The sequence below is a fragment of the Lissotriton vulgaris genome, chromosome 4_1 (assembly GCF_964263255.1).
Source record: "Lissotriton vulgaris chromosome 4_1, aLisVul1.2, whole genome shotgun sequence".
NCBI classification, from domain to species: domain Eukaryota; kingdom Metazoa; phylum Chordata; class Amphibia; order Caudata; family Salamandridae; genus Lissotriton; species Lissotriton vulgaris.
Genome location: NC_141691.1, coordinates 611,027,442 through 611,054,019, shown reverse-complemented (window position 1 = coordinate 611,054,019; position 26,578 = coordinate 611,027,442). Strand labels below are relative to the sequence as shown.

At 43.3% G+C, this 26,578-nt stretch overlaps 1 protein-coding gene across 6 annotated transcripts in view; it reads left to right on the top strand.

Moving 5' to 3' along the window:
• The window catches only part of AMPH (amphiphysin), a 987,297-nt gene that overhangs the window by 621,487 nt on the left and 339,232 nt on the right, over positions 1 to 26,578 (top strand). For all 6 annotated transcript variants that reach the window (XM_086964852.1, XM_086964854.1, XM_086964849.1 and 3 more), the window contains exon 5: positions 25,710 to 25,805. In XM_086964852.1, the coding sequence (XP_086820978.1) occupies positions 25,710 to 25,805 (96 nt within the window). The remainder of the gene's footprint in view (positions 1 to 25,709; positions 25,806 to 26,578) is intronic.

Sequence of the window (26,578 nt, the reverse complement as noted above, 5' to 3'; positions counted from 1 at the left end):
TCGTCTTTCATTCTCACTCTCAAGCCACTACTCTACAATCTATTGATACTTCTTTAGTTGTGTGTATTACAGCCCCCCAATGGCTAACTTTTCTACCCCCATTTTTCTTTACCCCATTTGACTTTCCACTTTACTTTATCTTAATTTTCTGTCTTCTCCAATGTCTGTTCTCCATTCACCTCCCTCAAGGCTCTGCGCTTCCTCCTCCCTTTCTATGTAATGGAGACCATAGCAGGTAGGCCACCGAGACATTATCCCCTGTTTACTACTTCCCTTTTGACCATCCTTTTAAGTGTCCTGTAATTGCTAATTTGGCTGGTAACAGCTGAATCTGGAATTGCAACTATGCTGTTAAACTACATTTTTATTTCGTCTCTCTCTGGACATTCTGCAGCAAAACCTCAGGGTCTTTTCAGCATGGAATACTATGGCATACGACTCCTCAGTATCACTGATATGTGTGGTATTCAGAAATATTAATACTACATTAATTCAACATTTTTAAAAATGTCCTTTAACAATTCTATATTGGATTCTACTTATGGCAAAATTAGCTACAACCCAATAAAACTCACACAGTCCAAGATTGCCATGCCCTCTTCTTTGCTTCCTAGATGTTTATCCTCTGCAACTGTAGAAAATGAAATAGACTTGGGTGTCACTACCTTTCCCCAGTTATGTGTCTCAATTTTTCTGCCTCATGCTTCAGACCTCTATATTTTTCTTATAGTAATGCAAGTCTGATACTTTCAGTTCTATTAAGGACTTCTCTTAACATGTTTTCTTCTGTCTTTGCTGATGCAAAAACATCATCTTGAAAATCTTGTATGCCTTCTAATATCCTGAGCAGTGCATTCATTACTCTTTGGAAAATAAATTACCAGAGCAGACATTAGGCCATATGATTAGTACAAAATCTGATATGCCTCTTTAGGAGTATTAAATGCAGTCAGCGGCTATGAGTCCTTGGCAGCCTGTCTCTATGGTAGTCCCTGGTAACATTACCTGTGGTAAAATACTTTTTCATTTTCTCTTTTTGAAAATAATCTCTCATATGTGGGGTAGAGATTCATCAGGATGGTGCAGTTTAAGCTCTGTAAGTCTACTCACAGCTTAAAATCCCCCTCTTTATAGGGACAGTGACTACTGGGAATACCCAAAACGATGCATTGATGGACTCTTTGATGACTGCCTAACATCATTAGTTCAATATGTCTTTATCCTACCTCCTTGAGGATAATGGAGTGGAATGTTTGGACCTTATGTTTCAAAGGGACCACTTCATCTTTATTGACAAATTTATGTTGCAATTGTTGAACTCCCCAAACTCATCATATCATTTTTACATTCAATCAATATTTCCTTAGTAATCCTTTTTTCATGCAAAATACACAAAGGGACTGATTTTGATGTCAGTCAGAGTTTCCTCTGACCTAAACCGTTTCTGTGTGAGAACCGAGCAACTATAGATCGGCAGTTCCTCACACCTCATTACGATGCGACCACACATGGTGCTGTCGCAAATTCCCATTTCTGTATCAGAGTTTGTACGGCGGGCAGAAACCAACTGCAGCACAAGCTCCCATTGAGAAATGGGTTTTGTGTAAATCCCTGCACCGTGCGGCTGGCACCTATGGTGCCTGCCACAGGGTGCAATGATTTTCAGGGGTGAATCATAGGTGCCCCCCCTGGGCCACAACCGGAGGCAGCAGAGGGATGGGGGCCCTAATAAGGGCCCCAAAATACACTTTCTGACAGTAGTTCCAAGTTTTGTATGTCCATATGTGATATGTTGCCCCAGTCCAGGGTTTTTTCTTTGAATTATGGGGCTTGCTCTGTTTAATAATAGAATAAACAAGACTACAAGTCCCACAATTGAGAGGAAAAAACCTGGATTAAAACAGCACATTACGCATGGAACTGCTAAACTTGGCAGGGTTGCATCTCTGATTTTCATCATTGACTGAATCCAGTGGTCCAAGAGTGTGTGCGGCTCTCCAAGTTGGTTAGAATCGCACCAGGATGGTCCTTTAATGGTTTCAGCTTCTCGCTGATGGTTCAGTCGTTTGTATTATATTCAGTAGAAATGGTAGGGGAAGTAGATGTTCAATCACATTACAATATTGAAACCAGCAAGGGGCAATGCATTGTACTTTAAAAAACATTAAAGATTAAAAAGCATTAAAAAACGGAATCTAGGTTGGCGTGACCAAGATGGCAGCAGGCTAGGGCGGTGTTTCTCCGCACCCCCCTCCCCCTTCCCACCTCCCCCCCTCCCATCAGCCCAGAGCTGGAACTCTCTGTGCACAAACCGGGCACAAAGGGCGAAATCCGGTCGAATTCTGTTCCTTTAGACGGCCGCAGCTGACACACTCCGAGTGCCCGGGGTTGAGGACCGAAGAGGGCCTGCTCTCAGCCCACACGGTGACCTGCACGAACAAGGGTAGACCAGCGCCGGGCCTGGGCGAGTGGTGAAGCCGGGCCCGGGCGAGCCCGGTGTCATTGTCAATTGTCCTTATCTGATGCGGCCTTAATCCCTTGGATTGTTGAGGCCCGATAATCCCCTTATAAGGCAGAGCAGCAAGGAGCTGCGAGCTGGCGAAAGGGAGGAAGTGAATGGGCCTGCAGAGCCTTGCCCGAGTTGGAGTCACTGTGCACTGGGAATAAGCACAGCCAGCTCGCCTATTGGACTGCCCCACCCTAAGGAAAAACGCGGAACTGAGCAGCAGAACGAGGGCCAAAGGAGAGCACTAGCGCGACTGCCATTAGCGGGTGGTTGCTAAGAGTGGGACCCGGTGGCCTGCGGAGGCGGCTGGCTAGGCCCAGGTGCAGCCTGTGGCACGGTGTGAAGTCCCCCGCTCACCTCCCTGCTCCTGCCCAGAACCACCGTGGGAGGCCGGCTGAGATCACCACGTTAAACTCTCTACTGGCCCGTCCACTCATGACACCCATGGCCGGACCGTGACCCTACACCCGGAGGTGTGCAAGCACGGAGGACACAGGAGCAGTGGAGACGACAAGAACAAAGGTGTGACACAGAGGTGACCAGTGGGAGCCCAGATGTGGTGAGCGTGGGTCCAGGCCTCAGAGAACTGACTTCTGCGGCCTGCGAGGGCAGCAGTAAATTAACACCCAAATCAGTGGCATTTTCTGGCCAGGCTCATTAAGGAGGAATTAGTATCAAAAGAGAGGAGTCTTGGGCTATTACTGCTCTTGTCGGAGCAGAAGGTCCATACACGACGTGCCCAAATTACACAAAATACAAAGAATGTCGCGTTGTTCCTAATGGAAGAGAAAAGGTGTCAGTACAGTCTGTAGTGCAAGTGGATTAGAACAGGGTAGCCAAATGGTCACCCTGGGAATCCATTTTGTTGGATTTAATCCCCTCACACACCCTTTCAGGTGTCATGCTTCATCATTTGGGCCTGCTCCTCGTTGGGTCGGCGGTGCAATACCCAACGGGCAACACCTCATAGAGGGGCTCTTTGGCGGAGATCTTTTTCCAACTGCCGTGTAGATGAAGTGCGAGTATGGGGCCAGGATTCAGGGTAGACGTAGCTAAGTGAGATAAAATAAAGCTAGTGGTACCAGAGACACTTTATTCAGGAGGGCCACTGCTTTAGTTAAAAACGATATCCTAGAGGAGAGTAGTGGAAAGTGATGTTTCCCACTCTCTTCTGGAATGTGTTAGAGTCCGGTCGACATGTTTCTCGCTACTCTAAAATTTATTGAGCGATTCTTCAGGACCAGGGGGACTATTTTAGCAAGTATCTATGAATATATATAACTGTCTACACTATTGCCACATGGTGTGGTGTATGGAAGCTCAAATGGCTACCATTCTAGTGGCTGAAAAGGGGAGAGTGAATGTTACTATATTACCCTTCTTCAGGTTGTGATTGTTAATACCTAAAGTTAAAAACAATCAGACAACAACAGTGTCCAGCGGGTAAAGCTTCAGGAGATCTTCAACCAAAATGGATTCCCAGGGTGAACATTTGGCTACCCTGTTCTAATTCATTAAGGAGGAAGCCAAGGGCCCGATTAGAGACTGGACTCTGCATTACTCAGGCGGTGAAGCATTGGTGCCTTGACTCAGGCCACACTGCTAGAGATTGGAGGCTTTGGATACACACCAGCGCCATTAAGTAGAGAGGGGGCCCCAGCCCAGAGAGGAGATCGGTCTACACAAGACGAGCCCGGTCCATCTGAACATAACTTAGCAGGGCCTCAGGGTGCTTGAAATGAGGATTTCTAGAAACGGGAGCTGGGGCAGAAGAGGAGTACTCCATGATCTTCACCCCAACAGGCCAGGAGAGAGGACCACCCGGTGAAAGATCCAGGGACTAGCAGAAACAGCTCGCACACAGGCACTGCTTGACATGGGCTGCGACTGACACAGCGCACATGGGGAGTACAAGTTCCCCCTAGAAGCGGGGCATTGAGAATTCCGGCCTCAAGAGGAGTGAGGGTCGACAGATGCACACAGGACCCTCCTGGGAGTCACCCTGAGAGATCCCCCAGGTCCCTGATCCAACCGGGCACTCGGCTACTGGGGACAGCACCAAACCTGCCTGTATAGAGAACACACCAGCCCGACGGGGAACTGGACAATGACATCCCTCCGAGGAAAGAAAGATAAAACATTGAAAGATCTCTTTGCACGTCCCAGGGAGGAATTAGGATGGGGCACTGGCACACAGGAGACCCAACCCAAATGCAGGGGAAAAACATCAAGGAGGAACCAGTAGCACATGCCTTTTTTGAGTCGCTCTTCATGACTCTTCGTGAAGATTTGCAAATAGTCAAATGCGACCTGACATCAGAAATTAAAAATGTTAGAAGAGATGTGGACGAAATTGGGGAGCCCATGGCCACGCTTGAAGATGAAGGCAACAGCAGAGAAACTGAAATGGCGGCCTTGCAACAGGAGGTAATCCGCCTCCATGATCAACATGTAGATCTCCTGGCACACCTCGAGGATCTCGAAAATTGCTCCAGAAGGCATCACATTAGGATCAGAGGGGTGAGAACCAATGAGGAGGCAGGTGACATCTTTGCCTACGTGAAAGACCTCTTAACCACATTCTCGGCAACCCGCCCAACACGGATCTTAAGTTGAATAGAGCACATAGGGTGTGCTGAATAGAGCACATAGGGTGGCCCACCCTGTCAAGATAAAGCCCCCCAGCGGATATATTGGTCTGTGTACAAGACTTCTGAACAAAAGAGGAAATCCTCCGCAAGGCTAGATCTATGCACCCGGTCACCTTCAGAGATCAGACCCCAATGCTATACCAGGACCTCGCCATGCTCACTCTCCAGAAATGTAAGGACTTCAGGCCAATCACTACACATCTACACCAGCGTGATATCTAATACTCCTGGGGTTACCCGTTCCGGCTCATCTTCCGTCTGGATGGCAAGCTCCACCAGCTGAAATCACTCTCTGAAGCAAGTCGTCTGCTGGGTGTGGCCCTCCGTAAGAAGATGACGGGACGCACACCCTTCCTCCGGCACGGGAGACTCACCCCTGCGATGGCGGCAACATGGCCGCAGATGATGCCTGAAAAGACCTGACCCGGCAGAGATCACAAAGGGGCAACAAGCGGTGCTGGAATCCTGACCAGGGGCCCTGGCCCAGACACAAACTCCGTGAGCATGACATGGGAAGTCTCTTTCCTTTTTACTCTTTGCATTGGGGCGGGCGGTGGGCAGGGTGGAGGGGCAAATCTTGGTCACACCATGGGCCCCGTAAAGACTTTTTACTGGTCATTCTTGGATGACGGACTATTTCTTGAACTCTCACCGTCTAGCCATTTGTATGTTATGTTAGTTCACAGTTTTGTTTTTGTTTTTTGGGGTCCCTCGTACACTGCTTCTCGACACACAAGGGCCTTGTAATCAGGCACAGGGGCTCCCTGCAGTCCATATACTTGTCCAAACACACTGGCTCAGTCAGCCTTTGGTCCCTAGCTATACTCCCTGTTTTAAGACCTTTAGATGCCCCTCGCTAACCTCAAGATTCTCACGGTGAAAGTGAGAGGTCTCAACAACCCGATGAAGGGCAGGGCGAATCTATTATACCTGGCAAGCACCAAGGCTGACATATGCCTCTTACAGGAGATTCACCTGCTTTCGTGCGACTGTCACTGACTCAAATCCCATATGCTCCCCACACAGTTTATTCCTCCGGTCCTACTAAAACGGCAGGGGTGGCAATCTTGGTTTCCCGGGCCGTTCAGGGAAGGGTGGTGCAAAAGGTAGCAGAAATCAAGGGGAGACTGCTGACCTATCAGTTTGTGTTTTGGGGATACAAGTTAGTCATCAGGTCCCTGTATGCACCAAATGAGGGCTAGGGGAGATTCCTTCACTAGACGCTAACAGAGGCCACTGCACGGTCGAGCGCAAGATACTCCTGGAATGTGACCTCAACTTGGTGCTCAATAACTCCCTCGACAGGTCGGCACAGCGCTTTGGTCAAGCAGGTGCGCTTTCCGCAGAGGGATTAGACAGACTGAGGGAACTGGGCTTGGTGGACCTATGGAGATGTCACCATCCCCACCTCAGAGAGTAATCCTTCTTCTCCAACGCTCACAAAACCTACGCCAGACTAGATTATCTGATAGGTTCTGAGGCACTCCGCGAGCACCCTTCAGATGTCAAAATCTTAGTGGCATCTCTATCTGACCACGCTCCAGTCATGGCTAGCTCTTGCCCCTACTCAACGGCCCACACAGCATTGGCATCTCCGAAACACCCTCCTACAGGGCCCGGACATAGTTGCACAAATACAGCGCTCTATTGAAGATTATCTATTGTGCAATGATAACCCTGACACACCCATGTCGACCTGTTGGGAGCCCTTAAGGCGCTGATTAGAGGCAAGCTAATTGCAATTTTGGCAGCAGATAATGCTGAGCGTAGAAGGAAAAGGGACGACCTTAAACTTAAAAACAAAAGAGGGTCCCTGGATACCATAAATACCAGGAGAGGGATGCAGGGAAGAAAGAAGAACAAGAACAAACCTCTCCTAGGTATCACATCAACATATCGGTAATATATCCTTCATTGAAAAAATATCAACATTGTCCCACAGCAAAGCTTATTTAGAAAACATTATTCTTTTTTATTATAGTTTTCGGACATAAAAAAAATATAATCATAACACAATGGTGTCATCAACATACTCATTCTATATGTACAGTATTTTCAAATTTACAAATATAATATATTCAATAACCCCCAAAGAAAAATAGCAAAAAATGTAATTTATTCATCTGACCATACCAAGCATCCAAATATTCATCCAGAACTACCAAAAACAACTAAACCACAGTGAAGCAAATAAGACAAAACATGACATTGAAAAATTCCATAAATTTTACATATACAACATAGCAACAAAAAAAGAAGGCGCCAACACGCATTTCAGAAGAGGACCCGTATCCACAGTTCCTTCGTCAGGGCGCAGTAGTTAAAGTTCTTGGTTGACTTAACTTTTCTGTTGTATTTTGCAAAAGAAATCAATATAATAGAACAGCAACAAGGGGGCTCATTCTTGAAATTGAATCAGTCATGATAATATCATCTGTATATCTTTTGAGAATATCTGCCATTGGCATCGTTTTATCAATGATATTTTCTTTATTTGGAGTGGACCAGAAGAACAACTTATTGAGTTCACCCTTTGGATTAACTTATGTGATCCCCATCTTAAGTTTAGTACCAACATGAGTAAGAACCGGATTGAGTTCCTATAGGGGCCGCAAACCACGAATGAGGAAAACCATTAGTGCTCTTCCACCTAGTAAGGGTGGGGTGGGCTGGGGATCCCCGACCTCAAACTATTATTATGCTGCGCAACTATGACATCTGGTCGAATTGAACCGCACTGAGTCGGAGAAACACTGGTTGTTCCAGGACTAAGCGGTGGCAGGCACATCACTCCATAAGATTCCCTTCCTTAGGAAACCACATAGACCCCCCAATATATATGCTTCCTATATCACACAAACAACACTAATAACATGGGATCAGACTAACACGAAACATAAGCTAACCACTTTCCCCTCTCTCCTCTCCCCACTCTTCGATAACCCAGAATTTAGCTCATGGATGGGTGAGACTGCCTTCACACATTGGTGTGCTACAGAATGACGTGCCATAGGGCATCTCTTCGATGAAGAGGGATTGATCTCCTTCCCACAAGTCAGATCTGACTATGGAATCCCTGAGTCAGAAAGGCTGCACTACCTGAAACTTAGACACGGGGCATTACAGTCAGACAATAGGCCACATGCACAGAGGCACCTCACCTCTTAGGAAAGATGGCTTATAACAAGGACGTTGGATACGAAATTAATCTTGGATCTCCACAAGATGTTACTCACTCGACATACACATGCATTCAACTCAAGCCGCATGCACTGGGAGAGAGATCTGGGATGAGAACTTAGCAGTAAAGAATGGGAGGGTGTGTACTAGAGGGCACAGCATACGACAAGCAATATGGGACTGACTGAAACACTGACATAAATACTCACCTACTGGTACTACACTCCAGAGCGCATTCACCCAAACAAGCCCAGATTGCTGGGGAGGGTGTGGGAAAACAGGAATGCTGGTCCACCTCCTGTGGGAATGTGAACACAAACAACAATATTGGTCTCAGATATTAGATGAAGTTGACAAATACCTAGATACCAACTACCTAGATTCCCAGCCTATACTCTGCTTGGGGTACCAAATCCCTTAACATTCCCCTCAAGTCCAGAAGAGCTCGCCTGATTAGCGATAGCCTTGGGAACAGCTACTCAAAACATCTTGATCGACTGGAAAACCTCCCGAATTCCCAAACACACAGGCAGGCGCCAAGGCATATGGCATGTACTGGGGATGGAGAAGATAACCCTTACACTGACAAGGGCCCGACCTTTGGAGATCTCTGGCAACCATTTTTTGCCCAACTCTCTCCAGAGTTTCGAGAGCTTACGTGTCCCCGGTACCTGCTTCTCCAGCGCCTTCCTGCAAACAACACCATTGCTAACCAAGACACAAATCATCAGTGAAACATCACAGGCCTGAATCATGACTACCAAATCACAGTGAACGGCGGCGAGGGTGGGGGTAGAGGGAGGGGGTTGGCAGTTTATTTTTTTTCCTGTTCTTTCCCGTTTCTTGTTCGACTTTCCAGTAAGTCAATTGCAAGGGCTCTATGTAGCCCATGATCTGACATCTCTTTCAAAGCGAGATGATTTGTTTGTTGACAAATATCAATAAAAATATTTAAACCTAAAAAACTGAATCTAAATGTTACTAAAAACATCAGAACGAGTGATTGATGGTGTTTTGTGAAGACCCAAGACCTCTGTTTCCGAATGCATCTGGTTCATAAGAGCCGGAAGCCAATTCCATCAAAGGACTCACCTCAGATGACTGATATTCTGAACCAGCATCATTTATTCAAACGCCATTTCACATTCGCAAATTAATCAACTATTTCCTCAGCATATTCTGATGCAGGTGTCCAGTGATTGCCTCCGGCTAATTCATACAGCTCTCCAACTCCATGGAAAGATGGCTGTTATTTTATCTATTGCCTGTTTTGTTAATTGCAACAATGCTCCATTTTAAACGTTTTAATAAAGAACTGCTTTTTAAATAACAAAAATAGATCGTAAAATAAATGGGATCACCGTTTCTGGTGTGTGTCATGCCACATCTTCCCACACAATCTATTTGTACTACTGAATGGAAATTATTGATGTTGCAAACCTAGAGAGGTTGGTTGTTCAGCTGCTGCCGTTGCTGTTCTCCGATTTTGTATGTTTAATATTTTCAATTAAGTTCGAGTGAGCTAGGTCAGAAGGATAGCAGCAAAAGCTGCTCCTCCTGTGATCTGCCTTCTTTGTCCTTTCTCGGTTTCATTTTTGGATCTGGCTAGAGACGGCTTAATTTTTTTTGTCAGAACTGATTTGATAGCAAAAAACACACACTACAGATTTAATACACTGGGAGGTTTCAGTGTTGAGTTGCTCCGTTATACATTTTGCATTGTGTTTCTGCACTGGTGATGGAGGTAAAAAAACATACTTTTTCTAATGCCTCTGCCCTTCCACGCCCTCTATACTGGAAGCTTAGTGGAGGTTCCAGACTCTACTCCAATGGCCTGTTCGTCCATTTATGTACAAGATGCCCACCTTCTCCTTTGGGCACTGACCCTTCGCAAAGAATTGCAAACCTGCCTCGTCCAATAGGGGCAAAGGTGTCATCTATGAGAAGGACTTCAAAATGGCGATATCATCCCAGGATGATAGCACAGTAGGTCAGCAGTACGGCGAAGGCTGCTGCAGTCAAAAGGTCAATTGAAGGAAGGTGATAGTGATGTGCCAGTATGATATGAATGGACAGCTTATGAATATGAGTACCGCACTAAGTGGAAGTAACGTGAAAAAAAAACCACAACAGTGCAAGTTGAAATAATAATTGCAGAGGATCGGCTGCTGTGGCGCATAGTTAGTGGGGGGAGAACTGGATTTGACTCCCACTGCCTTCATGGGGAGTGTACCCTTTAAACATTTGTACATTGCTGGTCAAGAGAGGCAATACCAAAGGGGATGATGGATGGAGCGTTTGAGCAAATCAAACACTCACCCCCAGTCAACAGAGCTGGGTTTAATCTATCACCATTACTTAAATCAAGAGAGGCAGCCTGACCTGCCACATGAGAAAAGTGGACCGCAGGACGAAAAGGAACGGCTGCTGCGACCCCCCTGGTTAAAGTATAAAGGACGCTGGCAAGAAGGGAACATTGAGGACAAGGGCTGCCAGGGCTGGTGAAGAGATTTGCAGAGATGCCTACTGGCCATGGGTGGTCACTACAGCACTAAGGACACAAGTGCTTAATTAGCCAGGATGGCATGAGTTGTACAGGGCACCAGCCCCAGGTAGCAAGTACACGCAAGACTGAAGAAAGTGTACCACAGGTGCGTCCAGAGATGTAAGAACGGCACATCAGGAGGAAGAACAGAGTGCACAAGGAACCAGAAATAGCAGTATCCTCAAGTGACAGATGAAGGGCACACAGTCGGAAGCACGCCGAAGACCGAGTAAGAGAGGATGATTGTCTGTGCTGGAGCTCGAGAGCGAGAGCCCGGCGAGGAAGAGGGTCAATGTCTCAGAGAGAGAAAGACCTTGTAAAGCCTACTTCAGTAGGGACTGAAAAGTGTCATGACCGCCTAGCCTTATAATCCACATTTGTAAACGCACAATCACCCGTAAGGGTCTCTAGGCGCTGGGGGCCGTTGGGAAGATTAAGCAAGCTATTGCCCAGAGTCACATGGTGCTGGTCTAATCGTCCACCAGTGCCGGGGATCGAACCGTGATCACCAGATTCCGGAGTAAGTCTCCCTAGCCGTGGCGCCACACCTCTTCCCTTGAGGCTCAAGGAGTGCATCCTCAAAAGAAGATGACCAGTGAGAGGTCAGAAAAGATGACCAGAGAGAGGTCAGAGACGATGACCAGAGAGAGGTCAGAGAAGATGACTAGAGAGAGGTCAGAGAAGATGACCTGCGAGAGGTCTGAGAAAGTGACCTGTGAGAGGTCTGGTAAAGTGTACCTGAAGTCGAAGGATGAAGACCTAGGAGAAGTCATGAAAGTAAGAAGGTCATGACAAGTTATCTGGTCACTGGACTAGGAAAAAGCATTGTTCTAGGGATAGGACATGGCCAGGGAGACCTGTGTGAAGTGTATGTCACATGCAGAGGCCTGGTTAGAAAAGAAGATTAGGGTAAGATGGGACCAGACCACATCATGAAGTGAAGGAAGAGCAAAATGAAGAAGTGTGACACAAGGCCACCACATGATGAGTCCAAAGGAAAAAAAGAAGGAAGAGTGTGTGCTCAGGCATCTGGCATACCACAGGAGGAGTTTGTGCTCAGGCATCTGGCACACCACAAGGACAGAAGACAATGAGTGCAAGAACATTGGGAGTGAAGCGCAGTACCTATGTAACATTTGTGAGTGGCTGGCTGTCCATAACTCTTTCAATAACAAGAGGAGCTTAGAGGGAAAATTATGGGTACTAATAGGAACAAGCCCTCCACTCAATGAAAATAATCCAAAAACAGGTTCCCAGTACCCAGGACTCTGGTTAGTAATTATCTAACGGGCATGAGACCCTCGTCCGCTTCAATTCTCAGATCGTAGAATTACGGACAACACCTGATATTATTTCTATATTTAGATGTTCATTGTCTCTAATGCCCTACTGTCCCTGAACAGACTCTCTAATCTGTCAATATTGCTGATTGTGGGGGGTTCGATGTATTTTTCAACTCGGCGCAACCAAAAAATGTGTCAGCCCTACATAGGACCATACACACACCCACACATACACCAAAATAATCAAGAGAAAAATGTGTGGCGGAGAGGAAGGCACCTCACGGGCGAACACCCTCGGGGCAATCTGGTCAGATGTTTACCAGAGACTTGGCCCCTTTCTCATCATAGGTGACCATTCCTATTCCAGAATTGGTGAATCAGTGAAAGAAAGGAAAAGGTAAAGAGACGGTGCATAGTAAGGAGCTTAGAGCATGACTCCTTAAACAAACAAAACAGAGTGAAAAGTAAAATCAACAACCACACCTCTTGAACTTCTTTTATTAATGACTGAGGTGTGCACAGTTGAAATAAAAAGGCTGGTAGCTTAAAGTCGCATACCACTACCTGTCACCGACATGTTTCACTGCCCAGTAACCTTTATGGCAGATTCCTCAGGGTTAGTACTCTGTTGCTGCACCCACTTCCGACATTTTTCAACAGGAAGCTGCCGAGTTGAAAAGAAAATTTAAAATCACGACCAGTTCTCAATCTAGACATCCAGATTATTATGCTTTTTTAATTGTAAAAACCATTTCCTGATTCCAAGTAAATTGTTATCCTCCACCGGTTTACCATGTGTCTTAAACCCAACATACAAAACAACATAGGGGGTGGGCGAATCTCTTAAAAACAAATTAATAAAAAAGTTTTTCTTGTTGATATTACCCTTATTCAGCTATGCTCCCTCGTACCAGCTGAAAAGGCAGTTCTCCGTCTGGTTGTCGGTTGTCCCGTGAACTTTGGTTGTATGGTAAGGAGAGGGCTCTGGTATGCGGGGTCCTCATGCTGCCTGAGTGTTTATACCGGTTTGTTTTATCCATGGGTCAGCGCATATTTAAAGAAACAACGTGTACTATCCACCCCATGTTCACGTGTGTGTAATAGCGCTCCATGTACATTGGCAGTGGGTTTCACTGCCGTCGCACCAGTTCATGGCACACACTTGCAGATTCTATTGAATTAGATTATGCGGAAATTAGCATATACATATATTGTAACATCAGTAAGCAGGCATTTTGTTGGCCAGTAATTCTCTGTTGATGCTCTTTCTGAATAAACGTGCATTGGGCCAACATCAGCCCGCCTGTATGAAGGCAGCCCATGTATGGAAGGTAAATTTGAATAGTAGGGCATCAGATATATACTGTACTGATTATATACAAACATTCCATAGGTTGATGTGACAACCGACAACCAGGCGGAGAACTGCCTTTTCAGCTGGTACGAGGGAGCATAGCTGAATAAGGGTAATATCAACAAGAAAAACTTTTTTAATAATTTGTTTTTAAGAGATTCGCCCACCCCCTATGTTGTTTTGTATGTTGGGTTTAAGACACATGGTAAACCGGTGGAGGATAACAATTTACTTGGAATCAGGAAATGGTTTTTACAATTAAAAAAGCATAATAATCTGGATGTCTAGATTGAGAACTGGTCGTGATTTTAAATTTTCTTTTCAACTCGGCAGCTTCCTGTTGAAAAATGTCGGAAGTGGGTGCAGCAACAGAGTACTAACCCTGATGAATCTGCCATAAAGGTTACTGGGCAGTGAAACATGTCGGTGACAGGTAGTGGTATGCGACTTTAAGCTACCAGCCTTTTTATTTCAACTGCGCACACCTCAGTCATTAATAAAAGAAGTTCAAGAGGTGTGGTTGTTGATTTTACTTTTCACTCTGTTTTGTTTGTTTAAGGAGTCATGCTCTAAGCTCCTTACTATGCACCGTCTCTTTACCTTTTCCTTTCTTTCACTGATTCACCAATTCTGGAATAGGAATGGTCACCTATGAAGAGAAAGGGGCCAAGTCTCTGGTAAACATCTGACCAGATCGCCCCGAGGGTGTTCGCCCGTGAGGTGCCTTCCTCTCCGCCACACATTTTTCTCTTGATTATTTTGGTGTATGTGTGGGTGTGTGTATGGTCCTATGTAGGGCTGACACATTTTTTGGTTGCGCCGAGTTGAAAAATACATTGAAGCCCCCACAATCAGCAATATTGACAGATTAGAGAGTCTGTTCAGGGACAGTAGGGCATTAGAGACAATGAACATCTAAATATAGAAATAATATCAGGTGTTGTCCGTAATTCTACGATCTGAGAATTGAAGCGGACGAGGGTCTCATGCCCGTTAGATAATTACTAACCAGAGTCCTGGGTACTGGGAACCTTTTTTTGGATTATGTCCATAACTCTTCCTTTACACCAAGTAGACCTGGGGCCTGCAGATGAGAGCACGCTGGACCATTGATCCACCTTTGGGGTTGCACGGGAGACTGGATTGTGGTCCTGCTCAGACGTCCTGAGTGACCTTGGACGTGGGGCTTAAAAAAGGATCAGACCACTCCACACCAGACCGTGGTGATCCAGGGGCAAGGGCCTCAGGTATTACCGGTGAGAGCAGAGTCCCAACACGAGAGATGAGTCTACAGCAGCTTCTCTGAAGGTCCCAGAAAGACGAAGATCTCATGTTGTAAGCTGGTTCCTTGAAAGACCATCCTGCCAATGCGGTGCACCAGAGTCTGGATAGCAGGAGTAGTCCAATCAGGATACAACTACTGTCCATGTTGTTTGAGGGACTTGGAGGTGGGACTCGTAGTACTTCCTCCACAAGCCTAGAATATGGAGTTGGAGTGGCACAGCGAAGTACACCCAGTCCAGTGGAAGCCTGGTGACGAAGACCTCAGGGGCATCCCGTGAGAGGGGAATACCTATGAGAGAGGCATCCTGCAGCTGGAAGCACTGATGCATCTGTGAAAGTCTCTGCAACAATAAACAGGATGTCATCCATCATAGGAGGATTGATGTTCATGGAGCCAGGACGTATTTGTGAAAAAGGAACATCCACCGTCTTCAATATCGCTCCACATGCACCATCACAGTAAACTGTGCATGTAGACTTTGGTTTGAAACCTCCACACCTTGAGTCCAGGGAGAACCAGATCCGCAGTCCACCATTGAACTGTGCCAAGTAGAACTGGTGATCCTAGCTGCCGTTGTGTTGTACCCTTGTCCTGTTCTGAAGGCATCTGAATAGACTCAGTGGAAGTTTTCTATTGCTGTTTTATTCTCTTCCACAGGTTGGACTTGTTGTTCCAGTTTTAATAAAGTTTGTGAGGTATGTAGTGACCGGCCGGTCTCTGTTCTAGTGTTTGTGGTGCCAGCCACACTCTGAGGGCTGGCTTACACTCCACTCCACGCCCATTCAACACAGGTGTCACAGGACATGTGACTCTGGTAATAAAAGGGGCTGAGTGCACATTCCCTTGGCCAGTTCCACTAAACATATTCTAGTGCCCATGTCATCATTCTATGTGCATGGGGCCGAGGGCCCCGACATATTACAGAATACACCCATGAGCATCTGTCCCAGCAGCCATGGTACCGGACACTCTCCCTACCTGTGGACTTTTCTCTCTCTTCTCATGTTTCGTTTGCCTGTATTTACCATACGCCAGCTGACAGTTCCTCTCTTTCCCTAGAGATACCTCTTTGTTTGTGCCCTCCTATCTGCATGATGTGGTTATTTTTCTCTTCTATTATTCACGCCTTCTCCCTCTCCCTACCTGTACCAATTTCCCTGTCTGTACAGTACCTCTCCGGTTTGTACGACTGTCCCACCCACTGGCCATCATAAATGGCCCCAAAGTCTGCATCCTCTCAAGGTTTGCATTGCCTTTCCCACTGTCCCCCCACCCGATCATTTTTAGATCTTATTACAGTATTACTCTCCTGTCTATCTGCACTATCTCTTCACTGCTGTGCCTCTCCAAGGTCTAGCCCCATCTCCATTCTGTACTTGTATAGCTTACCAGATCTCGCTGTCTGTGACTTCTCCTTGCCTCTATTGGTTATCTGCCACTGAAGCTTTTCTCTGGCCTGAGTTTCTCTTCCCACATCTTCTCACTGTTTCTTTCTCCATTTCAGCACTACCTATCTTCAGACAGTGACTCTTCTAGTCTATGGCCCTTCCTGCACTGTACCACCTCACAACTAGCACTGTGTGTGCCCTGGTTCCATTTTGTTCTGTCACTGGGCATGTCATCTTCCTTTTGTTCTACCTATTTGACTGCAGTGCTTCACTCTCGTACAGGATGCTGCCTGTACCCTTGCTCTGTAGGTCATCGTCCAGCAAACAATTCTCACTACTTGCACAGATGATGTGCCTGACCATCTTTGTGCTTTCTTCCAATGTGTGTACCTTTCCCTAGCATCACTACTCTTCCTCTGCCTGCATTCTTTTTCTGTTTTATCACCATCCTTGCACCCTGCCACTACTTGATTTGTACCTGTATGCTACACTGCCTATATGTGTCTAATACTGCACCCCTAACCTAGACTCTCTCTCTTTCGCTATCTCCACCATGTCTGTACACAAACCATGCTCATTTACTGCTTCCCAAATAGGCTTAATTCGTGGGCAAGTTAATCTTCTGCATCACCCTTTTGTTTTCCTTCATCCTGCCTGTGATATCTCCCAGCATGTGCCCTGTAATTCCTCTGTTTCCCTAGTTCCATTTTCTACCCTGTAGCTGTACTCACTGACCTGTGCCCCGTGACTCCTAAATCCCTCTCCTTTCCTCTACCTACACCTTTGCAACCTCTTCCCCAGCCTGGGTACCTGCCAATGACTACACAACACACGGAGCTTAGTATTACACATCTTCATTTATCTGCGTGTAACTGCAAACTCAACATTCTAAATCAGCCTTCAGTGCATTCCGCTCTGACATGTACGTCACAGCTCTACAGAGTCCATCAGGAGCAAAAAGGGTCCCCTCATTGCTAACTTGCAAGAAACTACCAGCCTGATTCATGAACGGGCCGTTTTGCGAGGCTCAAATAGCGAATCATAAGGAATCGCTATTTGAGACTCGCAAAACGGTATTCATGTAGGAATCGCAATATTAATTGCGATTCCCACTGATTCCTTATTTGCGATTAGCTAATTGCTAATCGCAAATAAGGAATAACTCCCCATGCATTCCTATGGGCCAAAAGGCCCATAGGAATGCATGGGGAGTCATTCCTCATTTGCGATTAGCAATTAGCTAATCGCAAATGAGATTGCGAGTACAAGGGTGCCAGGGGTGTCCAAAGGACACCCTGTAGCACCCCTGCAATGGAAATTAACACAGGTTCTGCACACACACATGTCCAAAGGACATGTGTGTGTGTAACATGCAACTCAGAAAAATGCATTTAAATGCATTTTTCTGAGTTATCGCAATTTACCGCGAGGTCTGACCTCGCGGTAAATTGCGGCAAGAAATTGCGAATTCGCAAATTTAAATTGGATGTTGAATTGCATTTAAGGAATCTCTAATAGAGATTCCTTAAATGTAATTCCTCGCACATTTGCGACATCGCAATTAGCGATTTTTGCTTTTGGGATGCTGAATCCCAAATGCAAAAATCGCACTCGCAAAGGGCCGGATTCTCAGAATCCGGCCCTTTGCGAGCCGATTTAGCTTTCATGAATAAGGCTGTACATCTCCCCTCTGTTTAATGAAAATTTTTATTTTTTACTACATATATAGGGCCAGATGTGCAACCAATTTTTGCATGCGCAAACGGGTTTGCGACCCGTTTGAGCATTCAAAAATACCTATGGGTCATGTACAAACCTTATTTAGCAACTCACAATTTATTTGTGACTTGTTAAAGAGGATTTGCGACTCGCTATTAGGAAGGGGCATTTCAAGGGCATCCCTTCCTAATAGCGACTCGCTACCCTATGTAAAAATGTTTTGAGACCGCAATTGTGGTTGCAAAACACTTTCAATTTACCGCCCTCTTCAAGAGGGTGGTAAAGCACTTGCAAAAGGGAAAGGGTCCCCAGGGGACCTCTTCCCCTTTGTGAATGCAAGGGAAAATATTTTTAGGGGCAGGCAGTGGTCACAGTCAACTACCTGCCCTTAAAAAACGAAATGAAAGCATTTCATTTTTCTTTTTTTAAATGCCTCAAGGCATTTTCCTTTAAGGAAAACGGGCTGCATTTTTAAAAAAAACTGCTTTATTTCAAAGCAGGCTCAGACATGAAGGTCTGCTGAGCCCAGCAGGCCACCATACCTGGGAGGGCCAGCCATTCTCAATGGGGTTGCACATTGGAAGTGCCTCATGAATATTGATGAGGCATGCAATTTGTAACCCCATTGGGAATCGCAAATAGTGTCTCTGACACTGTTGTACATTGGCATTAGCGACTCACAAAGTGCGATGCGCAATTTTTCAGAATTTGAGAGTTGCTAATGCCGATGGTCGTACATTTGGCCCATAATATATATATATATATATATATATATATATATATATATATATATATATATATATATATATATATATATATATATATATATATATACATATATGTGTATACATGCAGATTCGGCCTTGAATGCTTCATAAACACACAGAAGCCGGCACTCCGTGTTGAGTTTTAATATTGATTTATTAACTGGAAATGCTATCAACCCATTTTGATTGCACCTGGCAACCTTGTTCACAACAACGTGCACTATTTTGTGAAGAGTTACTATACATTAAAAGTGAACCACAAGGTGATAAACATAGAAAGCAGGACTAAGCTGTGGTAAATGCTTTTTGTTTGGACAACACCATCTTTAAATGTGTTAGTTTAAAACCATGATACACCAATAAATCTTTGCAGGAGGTCATTCATTTTGCTTCTCAAGGATAATTACATTATCATATATTAATATTTCTGTGACTACAAGCAGATATGTCAATAAATAGTTCCTAATACTAACATTGCATGAATTAAATATATCATAAGAATAAATACTGTTACTTTTGATTATTCCAAAATGACATAAAAAACGTATTAAAAGGCTTTATATCTTAGATTGCAATGCATATTCAAATCATAGATTTCGCACAATGATCTTGTTGGCCAGCTTGTAATACTCGTATGCATTCACCTATCACTGTTTAAAGCACCCAGTGCCTAATAAATAAATTATTATCTTCAAGTATACATACAACTATAATCCCTGGTAAAAAATATAATCATGCTAAGCTTTCATGGATTCAAAATGGATGTACATACATATATATATATATATACATATATCGTACAGCAAGGGGATATTCCCTATTCATTGCAGCAAAATTGATTAAAATGACAAATCTAATTGATTTTAAATACGTCTTCCAAATGGATAAAATCATACAATCTAAATTCACTACCACATACTATTACAATATCCCAATTCCTCCATTATTAACCCATTTTAAACATTTTATGACAACCAGCAAAATGTATAATGTATGACATCGACTGAATAAAAAATCATAAAGAAATGTTCTCATATTGTCCTTTCTTAACCCCGCGCCTTTAAAAAACCTAAATGTGCTCTATTATCACCTCAATTTCATAAGGGTGTGCCTAGGCAATATGTCTCAAGACAGTCTTATTTTAAAGGGGACATGTGTATAGCTCCTCGTTCGTATTGAATCCAAATGGATCCTTGCTATATAGCTCCAAAATAAAAGATGTTTCCAGTTTTACCAACTCCTTCTCTCTATCACCATTTCTCTTCTTCTTAGGTACCTGTGCTATACATATATCTATATCAGTGGGATTACTTTGATGGTGTTGCTCAAATTGGGGTGCAATGGGGTAGCTCGGGTCTTTATTTACAATAGCTCTTATATGTTGTAATATTTGATTGTGTACAGACAAGATGGTAGTGCCTACGCACACTGTGTTACATGTTCATTTTAGAATATATACAACAAAACTGGATTTACACATTAGATTACCCCTTACTTTGATTTTTCTCTTAAATGGTGTATTTTTACACACCTTGCACATAGTGCATTTTTTAAACCATCATATTGTGCCAACCAAGTTCTGGGATTAGTGTCACCATTGTATTCACTCTTAACCAGGTAGTCCCTCATCAATTTGCATTTTTGATAACTTATCTGAGGATGTTTTGTCATTAACATAACAATGATGAGATCTTCTTTTTTCAAGTGTATCGCGGGATGAAGAATTACGAGACACAAAGGTGTCTTCAGAGGCTTTTATTGCCAAAATAACAATAGTCCAGACAAAACGAAGATTAAAAAGAAATAAATGTCCTCCTCTTGTTGGGGAGCTAGAAATGTCTCATTTCAGGTATCGTCTCCATCACAGACATCCAGGGCAGGAATTCCAGACCAGATTTATGTAAAATAAAAGAAACAGAAAAACACTGTATCAGCGCAACATTCTCAACCCTTGAAGTATAATTGAGTTATGGACAGTTCTTCTATGACATTTTTGTATTTTTTATATTCACCATCACTGATGAGAGGTTCAGGGTGTGGGTTTCATGACTCATGTGTGAATATATCTTTCAACATTGGCATGTCACTATCAAGACTTGTGGCTGTGATAATCTGGGCTAATGATATGGCAGCTGGTGTCTTTGATTTAACAGGGAAATTGACATACGCCTCAGCTGTCTTGGCTGGGGTACCATGAAGTTGTATAGGCACTATGGAAAAGTAGCCAGCAGGGTTCTGATCATTCCCTAGATGATGCACAATGTTATAATTGTACTCCTGCAATCATAGACCCCATGGTTCAATGTGAGGATTTATCTTGGCCTTTGTATTGCCAAATGTAGTTAGTAAAGCTTGATCATCAGTTACCAGCGTTAAAAGGCTTTCCATAAGAAATACATGGAAATGTTCACAAGCATATAACACGGCTAAACTTTCATTTTTTGGTTGTTAAAAAGCAAACTCCTACTCGCATATGCCACAATATGCGAAGGAGCATTAGGGTATCCTCTGTTGTGCCAGGAAAGCGCTAACTTGACTGGGCTAGTGTCGACAACAACCTTTGTATGATGCTTCAGATTGAAGTAAGAGGCCATTTCAGTAGCATTCTCAATGGTTTGTTTTATTTTCTTAAAACTTTTCTCACATTCATGTGACCATTGAAATGAGAGATTCTTTTTCAATCAAATCTCTCAATGAGCACTTACAAGTGGCAATGTCTTGTATATATCATGAACTGTAGCTGGCCATGCCAAAAAATTAATATACCATAGAAACATCTTGTGGGGGAACAGCATTTGACAGTGCTTGCACTTTAGCAGGATCAGCTGTTATACCCTCATCAGAAAACATATGACCAAATAATGTTAGCATTGTCTTGAGGAACTCACATTTATCTGCAGTCAAAGTCAAACCTGCATCAGCAAGTAAATGATTTATTTATGTGACAGTTTTATCATGTTCTTTTGTGTAGCTCCTAAATCCAAACTATCATCACTATTATTGAACTCATTCATGACAGACTGTATGATACGTCAAATGACATCTTGAAAAGTTCTGCAGCTGATGACACACCAAAACGCAGTCTTTTGTATTGAAATCAACCGACACATGTAGAAAAGGTTGTAATGTACCTGCAATTTTCTTCGAGTTCCAACCGAGGTTAACCTTTATTCAAATCAAGGTGAGAGAAGACCTTTGCACCATCTAATTGTGTTATCATGTCAGCAAAGTGTGGACATGTATGTCGTTCTCGTTCACTTACCTTGTTTACCTGATGCATTTCAACACAGATGCGCACAGCTCCTTCACTGTCCTTTCTAACCACTACCACTATGGGAGAAACCCATGGCGTAGGACCAGTATAAAACTCAATGATATGCTTAAGTAATGATTCAAGTACTTTTTTGACAAAGTCTTGCACTCTGGGACATTCTGTCATTGGGTTATACTTGGGCTACATCTGGGTGATATTTGGGCTACATTTGGGCTCTTTTGTCTCCGGTGGCCATCTTGGAGGACTGCATGTCAGAATTTTTTCATGAAATAGAAGAGGATTTGAGAAGTCACTCAAAATGTGCCCTAATTTTTCTTTCTGCAGCACTAATCATACTTTCTATGGCAACATATACCCCCTCATTTTGTTCCTTTTTAAATTAAATGTTTTAAGAGTTACCACTTTATTCCAATCAAGATGGTTTCAGGTGTGCCATACCTTTGTAATAAGTAGGACTGTTAGCGCTCTAGTTGTTCTTTAGAACACTCTGGGAAGCTGCAATAGAACACAAAGGAATCAACTGACAGTCTCTGTCCTTGTTGGATGTCCATGCTTTACTGAGAATGTCAGACTTCATTCTCACATGACTGAGAAAGATAATGTGAATTTACAGAAAATATGCTTTCAGTTTAGTTTATAGATCCCCTTCCAAACCACTGTGGGAAAAGCATGAGATAATAGTTTTCTTTCAAACATGATTCATGATATCCCAGCAGAAGACTTTTTCACATGGTAAAATCACCTTAGAACACACCACAATTCCTAAAATGAGTGTGGTACCATCAACAAATGATTTATAATGTGACGAAAGTTCTAAAACCTTCTATTAACTGCAATGCTTTTTAATGAGGTGTTATCATGAATATTAGTCTCAAGATTGCTGCCATCATTTATTGAATGAAGTGCTGACAGCCAATCAGATCTCACGATTAGATGTGTGGTTAGGCTCCGCCCAGATATATACATTTTTTCACATTTGATTTTCTCAACAAGTACTGGAGGGATTCACACCATTTAAAGAAAAGGGCGATCTGTGAATCAGACTCTACCATTTTGCCAAATTTCTTGTAATTCCGTTCAGCCGTTCGGGCTGTAGCCGTGTCTAATCGTCCTATGGAAAATAACATGGGGAAAACACGTTTTGGGACCCCCCTTTTTTCCCCCCTTTTTTCTCAGCCCCCACTTGACAAATCCCCCCAAAACTTTCAGGGAAGGAGCGGAGCGGAGCTGGCCTTCTTCTTTGAGAAATTCGTGAAGATTCATCAACCGGCGCCAAAGTTATTCCCATAGAATGTTGCGGATTTCCTATGGAAACTACGTCCTAACTATAACTACCTGCTGGCGACCGCCAGAAGGTAATATATATATATATATATTGATCAAGGTTACTAGTTAACCGAAACGCGTCATGCCTGGAATATCATTTGAAAGAGCCAATAAATCTTCCCACTGAATACATCTGCTGCTTCGGGGTCCTTTATCTGTTTGGTGTGGAAAATCGCAGTGTGAACAGAAGGTGTCGAAAAAAAAAATATATATATATACATATATATAATGTAATGTAATATATATATATATATATATATATATATATATATATATATATATATATATATATATATTACCTACAGGCGGTCGCCTGTAGGTAGTTATAGTTAGGATTATTTTCAATGCAAAATCTCAACATTCTATTGTGAATAACTTTGGCGCCGGTTGAGGAATCTGCCTGAAAATTTCCTCAAATTTGCCTAGCGGCGCTCCGGTCCTTTCATGAAAGTTTGGGGGGGATTCGTCAAGCAGGGGCCGAGATAAAAGGGGGGCCCCAAAACGTGTTTTCCCCATGTTAATTTCCATAGGGTGGTCGACCTCACTTTTAGCCCGAACGGCCGAATGGATTTCCACCAAACGTGGCAAAATTGTAGGGACTGGTAGCCCGATGTGCCTTTGCTATGTCTCAAGATATGTGCTCCAGTGGATTATGAGTAATTTAGGTTAAAATATATATATATATCTATGGCAACACGAGGTGCGCACGGAAAGCTGATTGGCTCTCGGGTGTCTGTAAACATTCAAAACATTCCGGATTGGCCGCCATCTTGTGTCTCGGTAGGATCGAGACACAAGAGGTGGGAAAAACAAAGGGGGAAATGACCATAAGGGGGCAGAGTAGACCCCCCTTGACCCCCTAGGTTTGATGTGGGGGCTATAAAAGGGCTCAGGGATGTCATGAGTGATGTCACTGACCATGTCATGAGTGATGTAATATGTGACGTCATCAGCAGTGCATTGCAGGCGCGCAAGTTATAGTGAGTCCAACTAACTATAACGTGGGAATTTCAATGGCTGTATGTCAGGAAAATTTCCAGCTAACTATAACTGGTGTGAAACCTATGGTTTTTTCAGTGAATATATATATATATATATATATATATATATGAACACAAAGTTTGTAGCTGTCCCGAGCCTCTGTTTCGGCGGGCTCACGGCCGGGGTAGCCACCCCCAAAAATTCCACACGTACAACCCAGCGCAATCCTTCCAAAGTTGATCGAAAAGGAATCACACGGGCCCGTGACGAAGGAGTGATCCTACTCCGAAACGCGTAGGACGTTGTGTCTGCAATAAATCTGCACTTGAATAGAGGCCACGGCTCCTGTGTGATTCCTTTTCGATCAACTTTGCAAGGATTGCGCTGGGTTGTACGTGTGGAATAAATATATATATATATATACACATGCACTGTGCTTATATGTTATATAAGTATATATTTATATATTGTATTAAATATTGGTTGAATTGATTAATTTACATTATATTAATGTTATATATGACAATATTTTAGATTTACTATGTTAAACTGTATATCGATATTCAAAAATCAATATTTGTGTATGTTTTTGAATGATATTAGTGTCAACAATATATTTTGGGATTTGTAACTAAAGTATAGAAACGCGATATTGAGGTAAATGATATTTTTGACACAATATGTTTGTCAACAATATTTTTACAACATTATTGTACCAGCAATCCAATAAGTGATACGTCAGATATGAATGATGGTAACATTAGATGTGTGTATTTGTTTTTGGGATGCGATCGTAGCACAGAGTGATGTACAACACAATCATGATTGTAACGAACTTGATGTAAGAAAGTCAGGAGGCTTTCTCTTCTTGTATCATGACTTTAGGATCTTCCAGTGAGGACACCATGAAAGTATTCAGGGTGTATATGACCAAGATTGTCAAGGTGGAGTTTGTTGGGAGTGGGTGATGGCACAGTAGTCAGACTCCTGTCTGCCTGGTGTTTATGCTGCTTTAGCCACTATCCTGAATGGAAATTGTTTCTGGTGGATTAACCAATCACTTGACATTATCCACACTGGGCTGTGGGATCTTTATTAGACTGTTCCGGGCAGAGATGTGTGGTTTTCAAAGATATTCTGGTGGCGGGGCAGGTGGGTTTGTTGGGATTGTCTAGTGTAGTTGTGGTCACTTGACCATGGATTCGTTAGAGCCTTAAGTGCTTCTGACACTTCTCTACTCTGATATAGAGAAATTATGCCAGCTAAGCCATTACCAGTACAATGTTTACCAACCTTTGACAAAACGTCTTGCAGCGTTACAGATAAATCAGTCTTACTTCCTGTTTGTGACCTGCAGACTCAATCATTCATGGTGGAGGGAACTGTATTTCTGCAGTTTATGCTTGTCGCTCAGTTCTCTAGTGCTTACAATATCCTTCTTTCTTTTCAGAAATGTGATGTGCTCTGGGAAGACTTTCACCAAAAGCTAGTGGACGGGGCTTTGTTGACCCTCGATACGTACCTCGGACAATTCCCAGACATAAAAGTATGGTAAATTTAGTGAGACATTCAATTTGTTAAAAATGAGTAAAGAAATTAATGCATTCTGCAAATAATTAACAACGTAGTACTTGTAGGCACAAACTACTCCACTGCATTGTTAATAACTTCAAGACACTGTAAAAGAGTATCAGTTTTTTACATGGCTGTTCACAGTAATGATAGTATTACAAACATATTGTGCTGAAAACAAAGAAATAGTACTAGAAATTCTTGAAACTTAATTAGTAGTTAACAAAAATGGTGGCCATTTTAGAACAGGAGTATTCACATTCACTGCAATGGGTATTGAGACAGAAAACACCACAAAATAACGCAGCAGGTCATTAAAATTAATAGCGTAGTTAAATATTTAAGAAAATCTGACTCATTTTGAGAAATAACTAGATCTTTTCTCTGTACTTACATATTACAGCTAATTGAGAGCTGAACGGGGGTATAAAGTGAGCTCACAAATGCTCAATCAAAAGAATTATGTTTGGATTAGGGGTGTACACTACATATTGCAAATATCAATGCTTAGAATTCCTACAATCAGAACAAAGAGTATTATATTCTAACAATATCCTTATATAATTGAAAAGTGTCAAACGAAAGTTCGAGCAATGTGTTAAACATGGTTGTTTGATAGCTTCTTTATGAATTAGAAGGGCAGCTGCTCCATGATAACTGACCTAGTCTCTTCTTAGGTTGAGCATTCGAGACCTCTTGTATATACTTTAGTATATACTTATTATATACTTATATGTGTGTGTACTA